At 43.5% G+C, this 17,718-nt stretch overlaps 2 protein-coding genes across 5 annotated transcripts; one reads left to right on the top strand and one right to left on the bottom strand.

Moving 5' to 3' along the window:
• The first annotated feature begins 1,246 nt into the window (after positions 1–1,246).
• On the top strand, positions 1,247–11,298 carry LOC148381522 (uncharacterized). Of its 4 annotated transcripts, XM_088361662.1 has the most exons (27): positions 1,247–1,394; positions 2,523–2,738; positions 3,576–3,701; positions 3,783–3,809; positions 3,888–3,914; positions 4,002–5,384; positions 5,456–5,557; positions 5,624–5,686; positions 5,774–5,815; positions 5,915–5,983; positions 6,057–6,095; positions 6,198–6,257; positions 6,338–6,391; positions 6,468–6,515; positions 6,578–6,985; positions 7,048–7,140; positions 7,205–7,240; positions 7,327–7,374; positions 7,560–7,601; positions 7,684–7,734; positions 7,807–7,857; positions 7,930–8,055; positions 8,126–8,152; positions 8,221–8,250; positions 8,582–8,614; positions 9,231–9,269; positions 9,409–9,507. In XM_088361662.1, the coding sequence occupies exons 1-25, from the start codon at positions 1,379–1,381 to the stop codon at positions 8,611–8,613; spliced, it is 3,216 nt and encodes a 1,071-aa protein (XP_088217788.1). In that variant the 5' UTR covers positions 1,247–1,378; the 3' UTR covers position 8,614; positions 9,231–9,269; positions 9,409–9,507. The 4 variants fall into 4 exon arrangements, with proteins under 4 accessions (XP_088217788.1, XP_088217786.1, XP_088217785.1 ...); XM_088361660.1 differs by lacking the exon at positions 8,582–8,614 and having other exon boundaries at positions 6,201–6,257; positions 9,409–11,298; XM_088361659.1 differs by lacking the exon at positions 8,582–8,614 and having other exon boundaries at positions 9,409–11,298.
• A 226-nt stretch (positions 11,299–11,524) lies between these two features.
• Positions 11,525–17,718, bottom strand: clvs2 (clavesin 2). The gene is made up of 6 exons (XM_088361675.1): positions 17,387–17,718; positions 16,543–16,989; positions 16,303–16,477; positions 14,443–14,553; positions 14,127–14,377; positions 11,525–14,065 (listed from the first exon to the last, which is right to left on the bottom strand). Exons 2-6 carry the CDS (start codon positions 16,929–16,931, stop codon positions 13,972–13,974), a joined length of 1,020 nt encoding a protein of 339 aa, XP_088217801.1. The 5' UTR covers positions 16,932–16,989; positions 17,387–17,718; the 3' UTR covers positions 11,525–13,971.

Here is a 17,718-nt window from a genome sequence, read left to right as displayed (position 1 = left end):
GGATGCGTTCGAAATTTAATGGCTCCAACATTGATTTACTTAGCAATTTTTATGTGGTGCCAGCAAACGAGCAACGGAAATTTAACAGTCTGGACCAAAATCACGCAACTTAACATACACATTTACGTGTCTAAATAGCATGAGACTCAAAGGGCATCTATCTTGATGAACGGATGCTTTGGGTTACCTACTGTTAGCATTTTGGGTAATAAAGAACATGCTAAAGATCGCTTTTGTGTAAATATTATTAACATCGATGCTGTGCTGCCTTAACGGGCTACATTAACTTACGTTCATAAGGCCACCGAGTTCCACTAATGGTAACAAAATGCATTATATTACTGCGTCCCACCATCTTATCTCCTGCAGCAAGAAAGGATAACTTCAAGCGCAGATGAACAAATATGACCTGTCATGATTATAATAACACAACAATTCTTCATTGTTTTTTTTTCTTCGTGTCTCTTGCTTACTCAAACAGTGCATTACAAATCCAGTTTTGGAACATTACCGCCACCTAACGGATAAAGTGTGTATCGCAATGGCTTCTGTTTTACATGAATCATTCCCCCCCGTTACTTCATGTTCAGTTTTATATTTCAAAATATTAAAATGTTTACATGCACTCGAAAATAAAACAGAGGTTAAACTTTTTGACCATTGTTAAAGAAAAAGCACAACACTGCAAAAAATACCACAATGTGAATAGCAGCAATATTAATATCAATATTAATCGTTATTTTTCACTATGCATGTATTAATATATCTATATAAGCTCAACTGATGACAGCTCGTGGAAGAAGGGTGTGTGTGGGGGGGGGGGGCGAACTGGAGGGGGGGGGGTTGTGAGTGAACCGGTGGGGGGGTTAAGGTCACGCCTCAGGCCTAAAAAGGCGAAGGCGAATGGCAGCTGCTCTAAGAATAACTCAGCCACCACAAAACCATGACATCAATGTGCACCGGTGCGGGCTGAAAAGTTTCACCAGGCAAACCGGATCGAATGCACATGTGAATGAATCGGGTTCAGAATCGGAGTCAAGCCACGTAAAGTTGTAACGGCAGCTGGCGGGGACAAGGTGACGTCTCTGTCTCACCCTGATCTAAATCTGTCGGCCCGGAGTGGGGGGCGGGCAGTCAGCCTCGCACTCCGAGCACCCTCGACTTGGTTTCCTCCGTCTGTCCCGCCTTTGGACCCCCAGCCAGCCGGACCACCGGGCTTTACCTTTTGCAAGAATTCAAAGTGTTTGTCGATGATTTTTGAATTTTTTTAAAAATAATTTTTCGGTCACTTTGGGATTATCGATTGCACCGTCGAGAAGGATCTATATTTTGTTTTCATGGCAACGGACTCTGCGTCCGACACTTTGAATGTACAGCAATGACTGAAGCAGAAGGTAAAAAGTTGGCAGCTCCTCTACATGTGTGTGTGTGAAGGGTAGTTAGCATGGACGTGGCTAAAAATATTCTGCTCCTCTCATGTATCATCTATTTGCAATGCTGCCATGCTGGTGTATAGCAGGATCATTGCACATTAACACTGACACATTTTATTGATTGGCATTGATGGTGTCATTGATTATGACGGTGAATGTGACGTAGAATCGATTGTCTTTGAAAGTCTTTTGTTGAGGTGATCAATTAGATTTCTTGTGGCTTTGACAATCATTTGACCGTTTTTGATCCAATAGAATCTTTGATTGTGATGTGGTTTCTTTGATAGTGTTTTTGATAATCCTTTCGTGCATATTAATACTGTTGTTGCACTGGTGGTGTCTTTGGTGTTTTTATTTGCCAAATCTGATGTTTTCTAATTATTTCTATGTATCGCTGACTATACAGGTAAGGGAACCCCAATTCAGGGTTTCCGCTATTCCATTTTCACACAGGTGATATCCTGCGTCTGATGCTAGTCAGAAAACACTTTGCCAACTAGTGGCCTGGCATGCACATTACACGAGAAGAGATTTCTACGGCCTGCTTATTAATAAGGAGATGTTTTGATTTTGTAGACTTGTGAGGAGATGAGACAAGTCAGGGAAGCAGAGAAGAATGAAAATAGCTGCTGGCCTTAAAAGGACGATTCCAGCATGGCTGAATAATCACACCGGGGAAGGACAAAGAATGATTTAAGGGTCAGGTTGAAAGGTTGGAGGGGATGAAACTTTTGAAAAAATGTCTGGAAACACTATACACAATGTCATGGGGGGGCGGGGGGGGGACACTTATTCTTACTACTGACAAGCAAACATGACCGCTGAGATGAAACTCCCACAAGTGTCAAAGGATGATGCTTAAAGCTGCAGGATGGTTTCATGTGGCGTCCCCTCGCTAGTTCAAGTGTTGTGTTGTGTGTGCGTGTTTTGTCGAGTGCCGCTAAGCCTTGTGAGTCAGCAATAGCTGAGCAAAGTCAACAGGTGGCGGGGGAGATCGGCTAACGGTCTCGGCCCGTTCGCCGACCCAACGAAAACGATCGAGGAGTGTTGTGGATGCGCGTTTACCTGCGGCTGGATGTTTCTCCTCAGTGAGGTCGTCCACCAGCACCACCACGATGGTCATCGACGGCAAGAGCGGCGACGCCGGCTCGCCGCCCGATGGCGCGTCCAAGCGAACTTTCGCCGATGACATTTACTCGACATTCAGCTCACCGCTGGCGTGGATCCTCGTGCTGGCGCTCGTGGTCACGTGGTCGTGCGTTTTTGTCATCATGTTTGACCTGGCGGACTACAAAACCATTTCAGGTGAGCCCTTATATTTATTTACATTATGTTCAACTAAACTTGTGATCTTACTTCCTGCGTGTCTTTATCAATTTGATCAATTCGAGTTTATGAATCAGGACGACTTTCATGTTCTGTTTTCCCATCACCAGCATGAACACAGCTACTAGAGCTCTTTTTCTTTTTCCTGTTTCTTCTACTTCCTGCAAACAGATCATGGCGCCAGGAAGGTTTTTAAAGACTCAGAGCGTCGAGGCAAGAAGACCCTCCCACTGACTAACCCCCTCTTCACGCAGACCCCCTCCCATTAACCTCCTTGAATGTGCCCCTATAGCTATTATTTGTGTCTAAAGCCTTTGAGATATGCAGTAGTGATTCTTGAGTGTTCAAATGTGCTAAAAAATATTTGGTTTTTATCATATTTGAACTTCAGGTGAGCTTGAATGGACACAAAAAAAAAAATCGAGCTCCTCTGAACACAGCTCTTTCAATTAGTATTTTGAGTTTGGCATTTTGTTGGTAGAATGAGGTTGAAAATGGAAGCAAGTGGGGGATGATAAGACACTCGTTGGCCATTTTATTAAGTACACTTGCACTGTCAAATGGTAAGCATTTGGGATATTTGGAATCTCTTTTTTTGTATTGATCTCATTCGATAGTGTACCTAATAGAGTGACCAGCGAGTATGGTAGTATTCAAATGAGCACGTTCAACCTGGCCTGCTTTTATGGATGTCTTCCTGTAGGAATACTCTCAATTTAATACATAGTAATTTATAAAAATGGGAAGTTTACTAAAAAAAAAGTAGTTCATCTTTGAGCCTGTCAATCAAATACTTACAAGACGCTTCCCTGGCAGGAGGCCTCGGCAGGATGAGCTCGGACCCGGCCAAGGCCGTCAATGACATGGTGGAGAGGTCCACCAACGCGGTCCATAGCATGTTGAAGTTTGCCGCCAGCTTAGTTGCGCCAGATGAAGACGATGGTAATACTTTGATGGAGTTTGTCTGTTCGTCTCGATCCTTCTGGTGATGGGACTCAACGTTATTTGTTCCTTCTTCTTTAGGAAATCTCTACGCTGTGAGGAAAAAAGGTGAGCGTAAACATCACACGAGAGAAGAAAAGGTAACGGCTAACAGTTCTGTGATTTTATTTGTCTTCTGTATTCCAGGGGAGTTCCTGCCATCTCGAAGTAAAGGTGCGTGCTCGTTAATTGCTTTCGTATTTTAAAGTTGCATTGCCCTGCTGTTTAATTGCTAATGAATTGTCTCCATGTTTGTTGAAGTCACCAAGATGCAAGTGAAGAAATCAAGGCCGGCAGTTGAAGAGGTCCACGAGGATGAGGAAGAGGAGGAAGAGGAGGATGAGGGGTATGAGGAGGACTATGAGGAGGAGGAAGAAGAGGGTGCTCAAGATGGAGCTGGTGTGGATGAAGAGGAGGAAGAGGAGGAAGAAGAGGAGGAGGAGGAAGAAGAGGAGGGGGAGTTGGAGGAAGAGGAGGTGGGCACTGAAGATGGAGCTGGTGTGGATGGAGAGGAGGAAGAAGAGGAGGAGGAGGAGGAGCAGGAGGAAGAAGAAGAGGAGGAGGAGGAGGAGGAGGAGGAGGAGGAGGAGGAGGAGGAGGAAGAAGAGGCGGGCACTGAAGATGGAGCTGGTCTGGATGGAGAGGAGGAAGAAGAGGAGGAGGAGGAGGAGGAGGAGGAGGAGGAGGAGGCAGCTGCTGGGGAAGATAAGGAAGAGGAGGGCACTGAAGAAGATCGAGCTGGTGTGGATGAAGAGGAGGAAGGTGTGGTCGATGAAGGAGTCGATGAGGGAGAAGAGGAGGGAGATGAAGCAGCTGAGGATGAGGTAAAGGAGGAGGATGAGGACGATGCAGTGGATGAAGTTGACGCTGATGAGGAGGAGGACGATGGAGCAGAAGCCACTGTAGAAGGGGAGGTGAAGGAGGAAGATGAGGAGCAGGAAATCACTGCTACTGCTGAAGATGAAACCTCCGAACCTCACACTGAAGATGAAGAGGAGGAGGCTGCTCAGGATGAAGATGAGGCCGCCACACCCGAGACCGATGACGATGAAGAGGAGCAAGCGGCTGCTGAGGGCGAAGAAGATGAGGCCTCCAAACCTGAGAGTGATGAAGCTGCTGAAGAGGTGGCGGAGGCATTTGCTGATGAGGAAGATGAAGATGAGGCCACACCTGAGCTTGGTGAAGATGACGACGAAGGAGAACATGCAGCTGATGAAGATAAGGAGGATGGCGATGACGATATAACAAAGGACGAAGAAGACGAAGCCTTCGCTGACACAGATCTTGCGCTCCCTCTCAGTGAGGAAGATGAAGACGACCTTCCTCTTGCTCTTGACGCTGATGAAGATGATGACGAAGAGGAAGAAGAGAGCCAGGAAGATGAAGGCTTTACTTCTGTCACGTCATTGACTGACGACGACGAGGAAGACCTCGCCCACGATGATGTCACAGACGATGATGAGGAAGATGAAGACATTGCGCTACCTCTCTTGGAAGAAGACGATGATGATGAAGATGTGGGCTTACCACCACTGACCTTGGGTGAGGAAGATGAGCCTGCGCTTGACCTTAAGGATGACATCCAGTTTGCACCTCATCAGGATGAAGATGAGGGCGATGAGGAGGAAGATGACTTGCAGTCAGGTATAGTGGATGAAAGCATCCACTTCATCCATCTACGCATCTACCCATACTTTTGTTTTGCTCCCTTCCAGTCCTGACCACTCCACACGTGGCTGGAGATGACCTCAGTCCCGAAAAAGCAGAGGTTGAGGAAGAGGATAAGGTGACAAAGGCCGAAGCTGAAGTGCCAGCAGGTCAGTGAGGAAACGTGACGACAATTCTGATAGCTTCAATTGGAACTAAATAATTGCTGGTTGCAGTGTGTCCCTGCACAAGTTCTGCAAAGACGCGAGTGTCTGCCGTGAGAAGCGCCAAGAAGAAAGGTTGGTCCACACAGAAAAAGTCCAGAGCACACTTTTGAGTTCCAGTTAAGAACCGGAAGATTATGTTTCTATTTCTTTCATGTGAAGAATCTAAAGCGATGAAGGTCACAGAAAAACCGAAAAGAACAGGTAAGATTTTATATGTGGGCGATGCCACTTACATTGGACTTTGTAGCTTGATGTTTTGATGTTGAGGAGATGCAAATAATGCACGTGTTGGCCGCCCAGCACTTCCCAGGACTGCCAGTCTAGAGCCAAAAATGAGACGGATCAGGAGGATTCCGATGCTTCTCAAAAGTACGTGGAGATGAGGTGAAGATCACACCTTTTGTGTGCTGGTCTGATTCCATTTGTTCTCTTTGCCCTAAAGAAGCCAAGAAAGAAGAAAAGAGCAAGAAGCCCAAAATAGGTAAGCCAATCATAGATTCAATTCAAGTAGATCTGACTGAAACTAATCAAATTGTAATAAAGATCATAAATTAAGTTAAAAAAATGTTTGTGTGTTTATTAGTAGCACCTGCTGAGAAGGAAAGTCCAAAACCAGCACAAGTACCCGAACCAGTGCAAGACGGTACGTCGCCACTTCTTATATTGATTTATTAAAAATAATTAAAAAAATATTTATTAAAAATGTGGTTGTATTGCTTCCAGTTGGTCCATGCAGACCGGCACCAGTTTACTGCCCGTCTCCTCCAGGCTGGTACGGTGAGTGTTCAACAAGTTGACTTCTCACAACCGGATCTCTGTTCTCTTCACCTGCAATTTTTTTTGTTCCTCGCAGTTCATCAGATCGTGACCGACACTCCGTACCCGCCTCCAACCGCCTCAGGTAGCCTACTGGACTTCCACTTTCTGTACGCCACAGTATTCACACATATTTGATCTTTACAGGTTCCGCTGCTCCGGTTCTGACCACTCATCCCACCCACCCGCCGCCACTTTACCAACCCCACCCGATGATGCAACCACTCTACCCCCACTACTATGCTCAGCCCATGCCACCGGTCATGCAGCCATCACCAGAACCAGTCCAACCAGCAGAACCAGTCCAGCCAGTCCAACCAGCAGAACCAGTCCAGCCAGTCCAACCAGCAGAATCAGTCCAGCCAGTCCAACCAGCAGAACCAGTCCAGCCTGTCCAACCAGCAGAACCAGTCCAGCCTGTCCAACCAGCAGAACCAGTCCAGCCTGTCCAACCAGCAGAACCAGTCCAACAAGTTGAACCAGTCCAGGCGGTCGAAACCGTCCCATTAGAAGCCACAGAACAAACATCTCCCACTGAGCCCGAAGTCGAGAAAGGTGAGGAACATTCATACGGGTTCGTAGATGTAATGGAAACTGACAAGCGGATGAATATTCAGTCGGCGTGAAAGCAGAGGAAGCAGAACCAGACGTAAAAGCAAAAGCTGAACCAGAGAGTGTCAAAGACGTGATGGTATCGTCTGCAAAGAAAGGTGATTATCATTTTATAGTTATCATTTTCAATGTTCCACCTTATTAATGATGTATTTATTCCAGAAGTCAAGAAAAAAAAGGCAACTGAGGATCACAAAGGTATTTTGCATTCTCTTTGTTAATGCTTTACGGCCACTTTATTAGGTACACGTCTAACCATTTCCATTGCTTATTTTCGATTTTAGATGACGGGCTCAAAAGAGACAAAACCAAAGCTGGCTCTACAAAGACAGGTTGATAACTAAAGATAATCAATAATAGTACTTACAAAAGTACCGGGCTATTTTTACAGAACTGGATAGCAATTTGAAGTATGACATTTGATTTTAATCCACTGATGGTTTAAGGGAATGATGTCTATAGTTAGGAGAAAAATGTAAATAAGTGTCTTAATTATGTTTATTTTTTTTACATTAAGCTGTAAAACCACGAAAAAGTCCTGCAGCTCTTCCAAAGAGAGGTAACTGTTTTTTAAGATGGTTGCCGTGGTGACGATGTCATTTTTTTTTTTTTAATCATCAGGATTTTGTTTTCTTCATTAGATGCTGCAGTGGCAAGACGGAAGAGAAGCTCCACATCTGCCCCAAAGACAGGTCACTCATTGCCTGTCGGTTTTGTGATTTGATATTGTCACGGCAACATTTTTTTGGGGGGTTCACTCTCAGATGCTGTCAAGAGCAAAACAAGGACCTCTTGCTCCTCTGCAGCCAAAAAAGGTAAAAAAAAAATAGTTGTAGTTGAGACAATTGGATGGTGCCAACCCCTCATTTTAAAATTTGGCTTAGTAGAAGGTCCAATTCCAAGTCCTAAGGCAGCAGAATCGTCACCGCAGTCCACCAAGCTGAGGGTCGGACTGATGGACACGATGAAGAAGACAAACGTGACGGACAAGCCTGACAAATCGTCGCCAACACGTGAGGGAGACAAAATGGCTGCTTGCATGTTGTCTGTTGATTGACACGCATGCTTTCTCTTTCTCTTCAGCCAAGACAAGAACAACATTACTGAAAAGTAAGATTGATAACTTTATGTGTACACTTATTGGTTTGTTAATTTAATTAAAAAAAACTCAATTTCAGGCAAAAAAGACAAGGAACCTTCGCAAGCCAGTAAGTACGGAAGCCTTAACTTAAGTGTGTGACCAGTGAGATTTTTTATGTTTTATTTATTGCAACTGGGATTTAATTTAGTTATTTTTTACAAGGTAAATATCAGAATTCCATTAGTTGTTCAGCCCTGGTAGAAAGTAAGCTAAAGTTGCGCAAATAAATTCTCCTTCCGCCTAATATTAATTAATGATCTATAAATAACTATCGATCAGTGCAACTGCTAACAAGACAGCTTTTTTTTTGCTTTTTCCTCTAACACACAAAGGTGCTCAAAGGAATTTCATGTTTGTTTTCAAAAAACTAAAAGTGTTTTAATGCTTGTTGTCATCAGAGGGAGGAAAAAGAGCTTCCTATAGAGCCTGAGGTATTTGTTTTGTGTCTAATTGTCTTTTTCTTTTCTTATCATCAGCACAATATGAAGATGAGCTGTAATAATCTGACTTATTTGAGCAAGATAACACTCCCAAATGTATTTTCTTCTTCTTTAGTAGCAACGTTTCTTCTTCCCGAGTGTTTTCACACTTTCTTTTACCATCTTTTCATAAAAGAACCTCCAAGGCTGAGGTGGGCAAACTTTTGGGGTTAAAGGGCCACATTTGATTTTTAGATCTGGGTCATTTGTGGTGAGGATATGAGGTTGAAAATTTAAATGAAAACTTTCAGAAATGTGTCAAATTAAAGAAAATATTTTACGTGAACAATTCCTGTTGGCGGTAAAAGCAAAATGGTTGCTTATTATGAAAACAGATTTTTTTGGGACAAACAAATGATCAGTTTGTTTTAAAAATCAAATATAGCTTCCCCGAGTCCCAAAGTTTGCCGTTGTATTTTCCCTAATCTAACCCTACTTTACACTTTGACCTTTAAACCTTTGCAGCATGCTGAAACTACAACACCCCCCCACCCACATCTTTGTCCTGACTTCTTCCTAGCATGTAGCATAGTAGCTCAATCTGTTGTATTGTGTGTGCCTCTCGTAGAAAAGTCAGAAGGTGAAAGTGAAGAAAAGAAGAAACCAGGTTAGTACAAGTTAAATACGGTGACCCACTGCATAGCTTTGGGGGGGTTGCCACTAGAGGGCAGTGTAGGCCCACAAGAAAAGTAGGTTCTTCAGCACTGAGTGTCTGTTTTCTCCTTTCCTAAACTTTGTTTTTACAGGTCAAAGATACTTCCAGTGTGTTTACGTACCCGGCAAAAATGCGCAGTATCCCCTGCGACCGTTCAGCCCAGCCATGCCAGCCACACTCAAGTCCCTACTCGAGCAGCAGAGGGCAGCCAAAACGTCAGGGCAGTAGGGGGCAGCTTCCATCACACCCTACCAGGAAGGACTCGTTTCTGTTTGGTGCAACAAGGACAGAAACATTTTTTTTTTACCTACAAGGCTGAGCTCCTGAGGTCGCTCATTCAGACTAACAAAAAACTAACTGCCCAAAAAATAGTTTACAACTTTCACATTTCCACGGTACATTTATTAAAATGAAAATTAATTTTAAAAAATCACCTCTCAATTCGGATAGCTTACTTTATCTAGTCATGTAACACTGGTTGCTCACTGGTGACAAAAGTTATTTTGGAAAACATGAACATTTTAAGAACAATAATCTTTAAAGCATACATACAAAATACTCAGAGTTTTTTTCTTCTCTAACTGCAGCACCATCTGCTGGATCTGATGGGGCACTGCACCAATTGCCCTGAAACAAAATATGGTTCACTTTTTTTAAGCTCATAAGTATGCGTGTAAATGTTAGCGGGTCAAACCCCAGGAGCCCCACCTCTTTCCACACCTGCACCCCCTGCCTCTGAACACACACTAACAATGCTAATGCTAGCTAGCCTTAAATACTTGACATGTTTATGCTCTAATATTCATTAAAGAGGTTATATCTTAACAATTAGCTAAGATGTTAGCTGAGCCAATTTTCAGTTGTCTAACGTTCAAGTGGAAGAGTAGCATTATTCGTATTAGCATCCTGCATTCAGAGACAGGAAGTGTGCATTAGCGCGACCAACTCCGGAAACCGATCGTTTATCAGTCGAGGCCATCGGTGACCTAATTTTTTTCGACTATACGTCAAAGCGACGTGTGTGGCCATGTTGTCTACAAACCTAGCATGAAGCAACACACACGTTGGCTATCGATGTCTTACTTGATGACGAAAGAAAGAGAGTCTTTACACCTGACTCCACCCTGACATAAGATCGGGGTTAAAAGAAAACATTCAGTGACCTCTTTGTGTTATCCCTTAGCATACGTTAGCATATGTTGCTGCGGCTGTTGCTATGATTGCACAAGGTCCAAGTCATGTAGTGCATAGCTGAAATAGCCTCAACTTTCTGAGTCTTAACGTGCATGGACTTGATGACAAAAGACTTGACAATTCAAATTCATCTATTTATTAGCATCGTTTATCACCGAACTCTACTTTATCAGCAACGAGAGTTTGGTAAATGTAACGATAGGGTTTTGATTGTATTTACATTAGAGTTTAGCATTAGCCTCAGCTAAATAAACGCTTCATGCTAGTCATTGCAGTTGTATTCTTGCTGAAAGCAATTTGGGATGAAATCCCTTTTTGAGTTAGCATGTAGCTAACGAGCATGAACTAACCACTCAGCTAGCCGCTAGCTAACGAGCAAGATAGCAGGTTTGTAGTTGTGCTGCTTCATTTTATTTTTAGGTCACAAGTAGTTGTGTGAATTTGAGGGCTGTCCTATCAACATGGTTCCACAGTTGATAAATGTTAATAATGAGAATTATTATTAATAATAATAATGGAGCCTGTGGTGTGTGAATTCAGATGTGAATACTTTTTGTTTTTATTAAATTTCAAGAGTTTGTATGAGTTTTGAGAGGAAGCAGCTTGTTGCACAAATTTATGTTCTGCAAATATGAATCACAAGAATCATATTTCTGGAAGAAAGAGAAGAAACAAAGAGGCATTGAATGGTCAGATTACAAAATAATCTGTAACACTGCGGTTGTTTGTTCATCACTTGGTCACACACAGATAATTGAATATCTTAATAAAACCATAAGTGATGTGACGGATGTGAGTTGAATATTTTCTGAGTTATCACATTATTCACAAACAAACTACAATTGCTGAATTATGAAACTTGTGTACAGATTTGCAGTTTTAAACTTTCTTTTTTTTTCCAGTGCTGTTACTGTTTTGGTTAGCAATAGCATTCGAATGAGCCAAGTGTTTAAATGTCATTACTTAATTGAAATAGTGATATTAGTATTTAAAAAAAAAGAATTAAAATAGAGTCAGTGTGTGACAAAGTGCGTCATCCTTTATTTGTACATGTCGGCAAAACGGAGGACATTTTTTCAACACAATCAAATGTGACGCTAACGTTACCTCACCAAACGTCGCTTTGCCTCGAGGCGAAATTGTGTGTAGCTGCGAATGCAAATGCCAACGGGTGTTTTGTCTATATGTGCCCTGCGACTGGATAGGCTCCATTTGTGACCCCAGTGAGGACAAGAGAATGGACAAAATAAAGTGTCATTCTAAATCCTTAAAGCTTAAACACTTTAGGTTTATCAAATAAATAAATAAATACATGTTTGTTGACTTTGGCTGAGCGAAACAAACTTTGTCAGTGTAGAATATGTATTATAATAATAATAATAACACTTAAAGGCCGCATGCAGCGCTCACATCATCAATACAAAATTATAGGACACACTGAAGAATAACTGCAATAGCTCATAATGAGATAAATATGATAGTTGGTCCCTGCCGACTACTTCATTAGGTACACTGTCAGGTGACATCCAATACAAAAATATTAACACTGACTTTTGATTGACAGAGAGCTAGTCAATGAACAATTTCCCCTTCATTATTATTGTCGATGTGCTTGTAAAAGTACACTATGATACATTTCTAATATTTTTTCCCCCCGCACATGTCAATCACAAGTGAGCGTTATCTGTCAAGACCACTAAAAGTCAAGAGTGTGATATATGCTTTGCTAGTGTCCATTAACAATCACAATTACGTTTATTTTCGGTGCATATGGAAGACCTAAAAAAAAAGTCTAATCAAATTACTACAGTTTTAGGCTAGGCTGGATTTCCCAGCGCAATTGTTTTTGTTCTAAAGCAGCAGAGCGACCCATTTATGAAGGAAGAAGAACACTGCTTCCTACAATGCTGTTTTTTGCAGGATGTCACACATTCAAAACGCTGAACTATTCAAATAATCATCGTTACATTTTTTAAAACAAACGTTTGTGTCAAATACTGCACATAACTAAAAGTCACTGTGAGGTGATAGTGTTTTCATTTGTGATAATAGTGTGTTTTGCTGTCTTTCTTTACATACATTATCAAATGTTTATTTCGGGGGAAAGTGATGAAACAGTGATGAAACAAAAATGTGCAATTGCTAAAAAGCTTGACACTGAAATGTGACGAATGTGAGACAAAAATGTGAGACAAATCAGCAGAATTTAAATAATATCCGTAAAATTGTAGCATATCTGCATTGAATTGGGAATGTCAAAAATTTGAAACACTGAAAAACGTGAGAATTGTTTTCGTTGGTTGGAATAATTTGACTTAAGATCAAATGTGACGATCATAAAACACTGTTACTTAAAATATCATTCGAAGCGCGCTAAATGGTAGCCATAGCTAGCATGGCGCCACTCGAACTAAGTTTCGTTTGGAATAAAAACCAAAATAATTACAGCATTTGCGACACTTTTAAAAAAGGACTTTTGTACTCACATCAGCAATGACGATGAAACTGCTCCATTACAACTTTACATTCCCGTTTCAAAATGTCTCCTTTGGGAAAGTCGAAAATGTTCCATCTGCAAGAACATTGACGTATACATCGATTACTTATTCTATTGTTACGAACCTGGTTAGGAGTAGTTACCGGTTAGCTGCGTTTTCTTCTTCTTTTATATACTTGGTTGGCTTCACCCAGGTCATTTTGAAACTGTAAATAATGAGTTTTTTGCTTTTTTTTGGTCGCGTTTTAACGACCCTTAACCAACGCGGAAGTGATCAACGAAGTGATCAGCGCGCGAAGCGCCTGAAAGCCAATCAGCGGCTGCCAAATCATAGTGACGCTCTGATTGGCGGAATCCGTAAATACGCTAAATACGGTGGCACGCAGTATTAAAACTCAATACAAAAGCCGCAAAATGCTGGCAAAATGACCAAAGTACAAAAATTACCACGAATAAAAGCAACATAACTGGAACCCAGAACCTGTTATGGAGGATTGCTGTATACAAAATTTAAGTGGAAGAAACTGGATGGATGGATAGATGGTATACAGTGATTCTCTTGTCACATATATGGGCCAAGTGACATTTTCTGACATTTTGTTGTCATAAGAAATCCAAATAGAGGTTGCTGTTATGCGAGCTGTTTGTTGATCAGAAGCAAATCAAACTTGATCATTCATTTTTTTTCATAAAGGGAGGTTTGCTGGTCTGTCTCCACGTCCATCTTGCTCATCCAGAGCACTTGGGGGAAATCCTGGTACAAAGATGTCGGAAAAGCTTGCGTCCCATCACTCGCGTTGCCATCTGGGCACGGGAATCATTTGAAGACAATCACTCGGTAGAACCGAGTAGGACTTTTGTGGACTCGGCACTTGACAAACACGGAAGTCGGAAGTGGCGTAAACCTCTCAGAGGAACTCCACACAGAGATGTTTCCACGGATGGTTCCAAGTGGCTTTGTATTCAGTCCAGCGAGAGCAGCGGCTGCATGTTGTCCTCATCGCATTTGACCTTGTCAGGTCGCTTTAGTACGCCAGGTTCCACCACCGACTGGGACCTGGAAGGTTAGAAACATGTTAGCATTAGAGCATTAGCATTTTTGCACCAATCTGTCTCACCTCTTCATGGTTTTGGGCGAGAGGCCTTGGTCTAGATCTTTGTGCAGGTCCTGGACAGAGAACGCGTAAGCCTCCGGTCCTCCGTCAGGTCCCGCGTCTGGTTCCCCGTCCTCGTCGTATGCGTGCTCCAGCAGGGTCCTGGCCCAGGTGCCCATGTCGTACGGTGGCATCATCCCGCCCAGTTCTGACGGCAGGATCTCCGGATGCAGCAGTTGATGCAGGCTGGTCAGGTTGTTGCCGTGCATGAAGATCTACAACAACAACCAAAACACATTTTAAAAAACAAATAAGACAAATGTATTTACATTTTACTGACCCGCTTCCTGGTCTTGTCCTTGAGGAAGGGCCTGATGACGGTGTAGAGAGCGTGGATGTACCATGGTTGGTTCACAAAGTGGATTCCTCCAAAACGGGCCGGAAAACTGTCCTGTCGCAGTAGTAGAAAAAAGCAGTTTATTGTTATAGTCGGACCTTTTACTAATACAATACAAAAGGTGAAGTTATTCTTCTTTATGATACAAAACTGGGATGTCCATTTTTTTTCTTTTCATTCTGAACTAGAGACATTTCAACAAGCCGGGCATACGTCGCTGCTTCCTGTCATGTCTTGAATTAACTTCCAGTGCTGGTGGATTAGATTAAGAGATGTAATCTGAGGTCAAGAGGAAATAACCTGTGTTCTATTTTCAGACCAAACAAAGATTAATATTAAGATCTGGCTGGAAATAAAGATCAGTGGTTGGGATGTTGTAAAAGAAGCGGACGGGTCGTCCTCAAGGACGCTGAGTCATCTGATGTGCAAACAGCTCACGGCAACATAAAGTGACTCGGGTAGTGCACACACCCAAAAAAAATACGGAAATTCATGAAAGTAGGCTCAACTCCCTCCAAATCCTAAAAGATGGGTACTTGCCTGGATACTTCCACTTGCAACCAGTCAGTCAAATTCTGTCAGCAATCATTTGGATGTCTAAGGTCCAAAGGCCATCGGTAGTCTTTGAAAAATATGCCGTACATAAAAAATCTATTTCAGGATTTTTGCTGCAGGTCAGCGCAAATCTTGACGGGAATGGAAGGTGACAACATCCAGGCAAGTCTCTCCACAAACACGAGAACACGAGCAGGTTAAGAACTTGCTAGATGAAGTCTCAAAGCAAACACGCTCGCCACCTTCGAGCCGTGACAAAAAATCTGACATTTAATTCATTCGCTGCCGTGGGCGTTCTGCCGTTGACCCTTTCCATCAAACGGAAAAGAAACAAACATAAAAGTGGTGCACTTACTTTCATCTCAAAGCTATTCAGTAAAAAGCCAAAGAAATCTTTTTTTCCCTGCAGGCTGCACTTAAACTCAGAAAAAAACCCACATCCCAAAAAATACTCTTATATTTTATTGCTGCAGGCCATTTTTGCCAATTTTTGGATGGACATTCTTGTCAGTTCATCCCGGTGAGTTTGTCCTGTTTTTTTTTTTTGTCCCGTAATGGTCATTCTGTGTCGCATCCGAGTCATGGCACGAGGCCACATACTGATACGTTGCTGTCATCCTCATTATTTTTAGCACCGTTTGGAATCATCAATTATGATTTTGTTCAAGTTAAAAGGCTGCTGAGCCCTTGGCACAAACGGCAGCTGGTTATGCAAAGCTCATAAATGAAAGAGCAGTGGAGCGTTGCATAAAACATCACACACACATACACACACACGCTCAACAAAGGCGAGCCCATCTGGAAGAGAGGCCGGAGCAGACAGCCAGGCAGCCGGGCCGGTTGCCATGGAAACGGCGGGAGGGTGGGACGTGTGTGACGGAGCGGGTGGAGTGACGATGTCGGGGTACAACAAAGCACTCAAGCAAGTGAGCGCATTTTTTTCCCCCCCCATTTGGAGCTAACCACTTTTCCTTCTTCTCAATCAATCCAAATTTACGAGAGGTAATGTGAATATTCCATAAAGGTTTCACTCCCATCTATTTTTTTAATCCTTTAACAACGTTGTAATCCCGCCGGATTATGACTGGATTGGGTCTGAGTCCTCCACACCTGCCGCATTTTCCCGGAGGCTACATTATTCATAATAATGATTATCTCAACACAACTAGACAAGGCACAAAGATGATAAAGTGAGAATAAGAGGCCACCATGCTAACATCTGATTTCTGCTGAAACCCGCGGCCTCACCTGCAATCCTTCGATGGCGAGCCTGAGCATGCTGGGCGTGAGCTTGGAGGCTTGCTTGAAGGTGAAGTTGCTCCAGTCAATAACCAGGATGAAGCCGTTCACCTGCAGCTCGGCATCCTCGATCATGGACTCCAGAGACAGCAGGATGGACCTCAGAATGTCCACAAACGTGTACCTGGCAACATCATTAGTCATGTGATCACATCAACATGATGTTAGAAAGTTGTAACTTTACGGTACCTGCTCTGGTCCCAGTTGGCGGCGAAGAGGAGCAGAATCTTCCGGCCGTGTCGGTCCAAGTTGGCCAGCACTCCGGGAAATCCGTCCTTAAGCGCCTGCTTGATCCCGGGGTCGGTGGCCTTCAGGTTCTTGAACATGTCCAGGTTCTGCTGTCGGTATTCAAAGTACTGGGCCAGGAGTCGGAAGGCCTCAAAGTGGTTAAACTTCCTGGCCCGCAGGAACCTGAGAATGAAGGCGTCGTCCGTCCGCAGGAAGCCGATGTCCGGCCTCGTGATGATCATATCGCGCACCTCTTGGATGTCCTGGTGGAGCGTCTCGGGGTTTTCCTTCAACTCCGCTTTGGCCTTCTCGAGGGTGGCCGCCGACAGGCCGGCCTGCAGGTGGGTCATCTCGGCGGGAGCCACGTCCCAAGGTTCCCTCACAGAGACTCTTCTTCTTCTTCTGGGCCTGCAGTGTCAAAAAATGAAACACCTCAAGTCAGTTCAACACAGAACCTTGGCAATAAGATGCCACAAGATGGCGACAAAGTACAAAATATTTGACTTTTTTTGCCTCAGCACAAAACAAGCTATATTTCAAATAAATAGCAGAGCATGGCATTCCTTCAAAATTCACAATTAGGTGAAATTTGCGACTTTTTTTTTGCATCATCCAGTGTTTTGTAGACCACCAATAAGATCAATTCAAATTTCTTCTTTGACTCACGAGAAGCCGGTTCACAGCATGCGCGGCGGCTACAACCTAACAACCAACATTTCCAAGATGATGCTGCTGCTTCACGCCATCAGAACCGTGTGTGTGTGTGTGTGTGAGAGAGAGAAAGAAACAGAGATGACGGCATCACCTTCTCCCCCTCGGAGGAGGCCAAGCAAGCAATGCGGCACCAGGCTGCAGCACCTGCAACCAGCTACATCACCGACACCCTCATCTGTTCCATGGTATTGATGTGTCTCCTTCCCTCCTCCTCCTCCCTCCTCCTCCGCTTCAAATCATCAAAGTTGTACGGTCCATTTGTACAGGTGGGTCCAGTAAACTCCCGGGTTCTGTTGTGCAGGGGGGGAGGCTTTAGGGTGGGGTGCGCAGACGGGATTCGCGTCTGTGGGTCTGTGCTGCTGCCGTCTGTTTCGCCGCCAGAGTGAGTGACAACAATCTGGGCCGGAGGGGGGAGGAAGCGGC

Source organism: Syngnathus floridae, chromosome 19 (genome assembly GCF_059516105.1).
Source record: "Syngnathus floridae isolate MCC-2025c chromosome 19, RoL_Sflo_1.0, whole genome shotgun sequence".
Lineage (NCBI taxonomy): Eukaryota > Metazoa > Chordata > Actinopteri > Syngnathiformes > Syngnathidae > Syngnathus > Syngnathus floridae.
The sequence above is the reverse complement of the archived record's forward strand: the minus strand, read 5'-3'. Positions and strand labels throughout refer to the sequence as shown.

Coding starts and splice junctions, on each gene's coding strand:
- LOC148381522 (XM_088361659.1), top strand. Junction 8,056..8,125: donor TGACAAATCGTCGCCAACAC/GTGAGGGAGACA, acceptor CTTTCTCTTCAG/CCAAGACAAGAACAACATTA. Junction 9,270..9,408: donor TGAAGAAAAGAAGAAACCAG/GTTAGTACAAGT, acceptor TTGTTTTTACAG/GTCAAAGATACTTCCAGTGT.
- clvs2 (XM_088361675.1), bottom strand. CDS start 16,931: ATGACCCACCTGCAGGCCGGCCTGTCGGCGGCCACCCTCGAGAAGGCC. Junction 16,478..16,542: donor GCCAACTGGGACCAGAGCAG/GTACCGTAAAGT, acceptor TGATGTTGCCAG/GTACACGTTTGTGGACATTC. Junction 14,066..14,126: donor TCGCCCAAAACCATGAAGAG/GTGAGACAGATT, acceptor CTAACCTTCCAG/GTCCCAGTCGGTGGTGGAAC.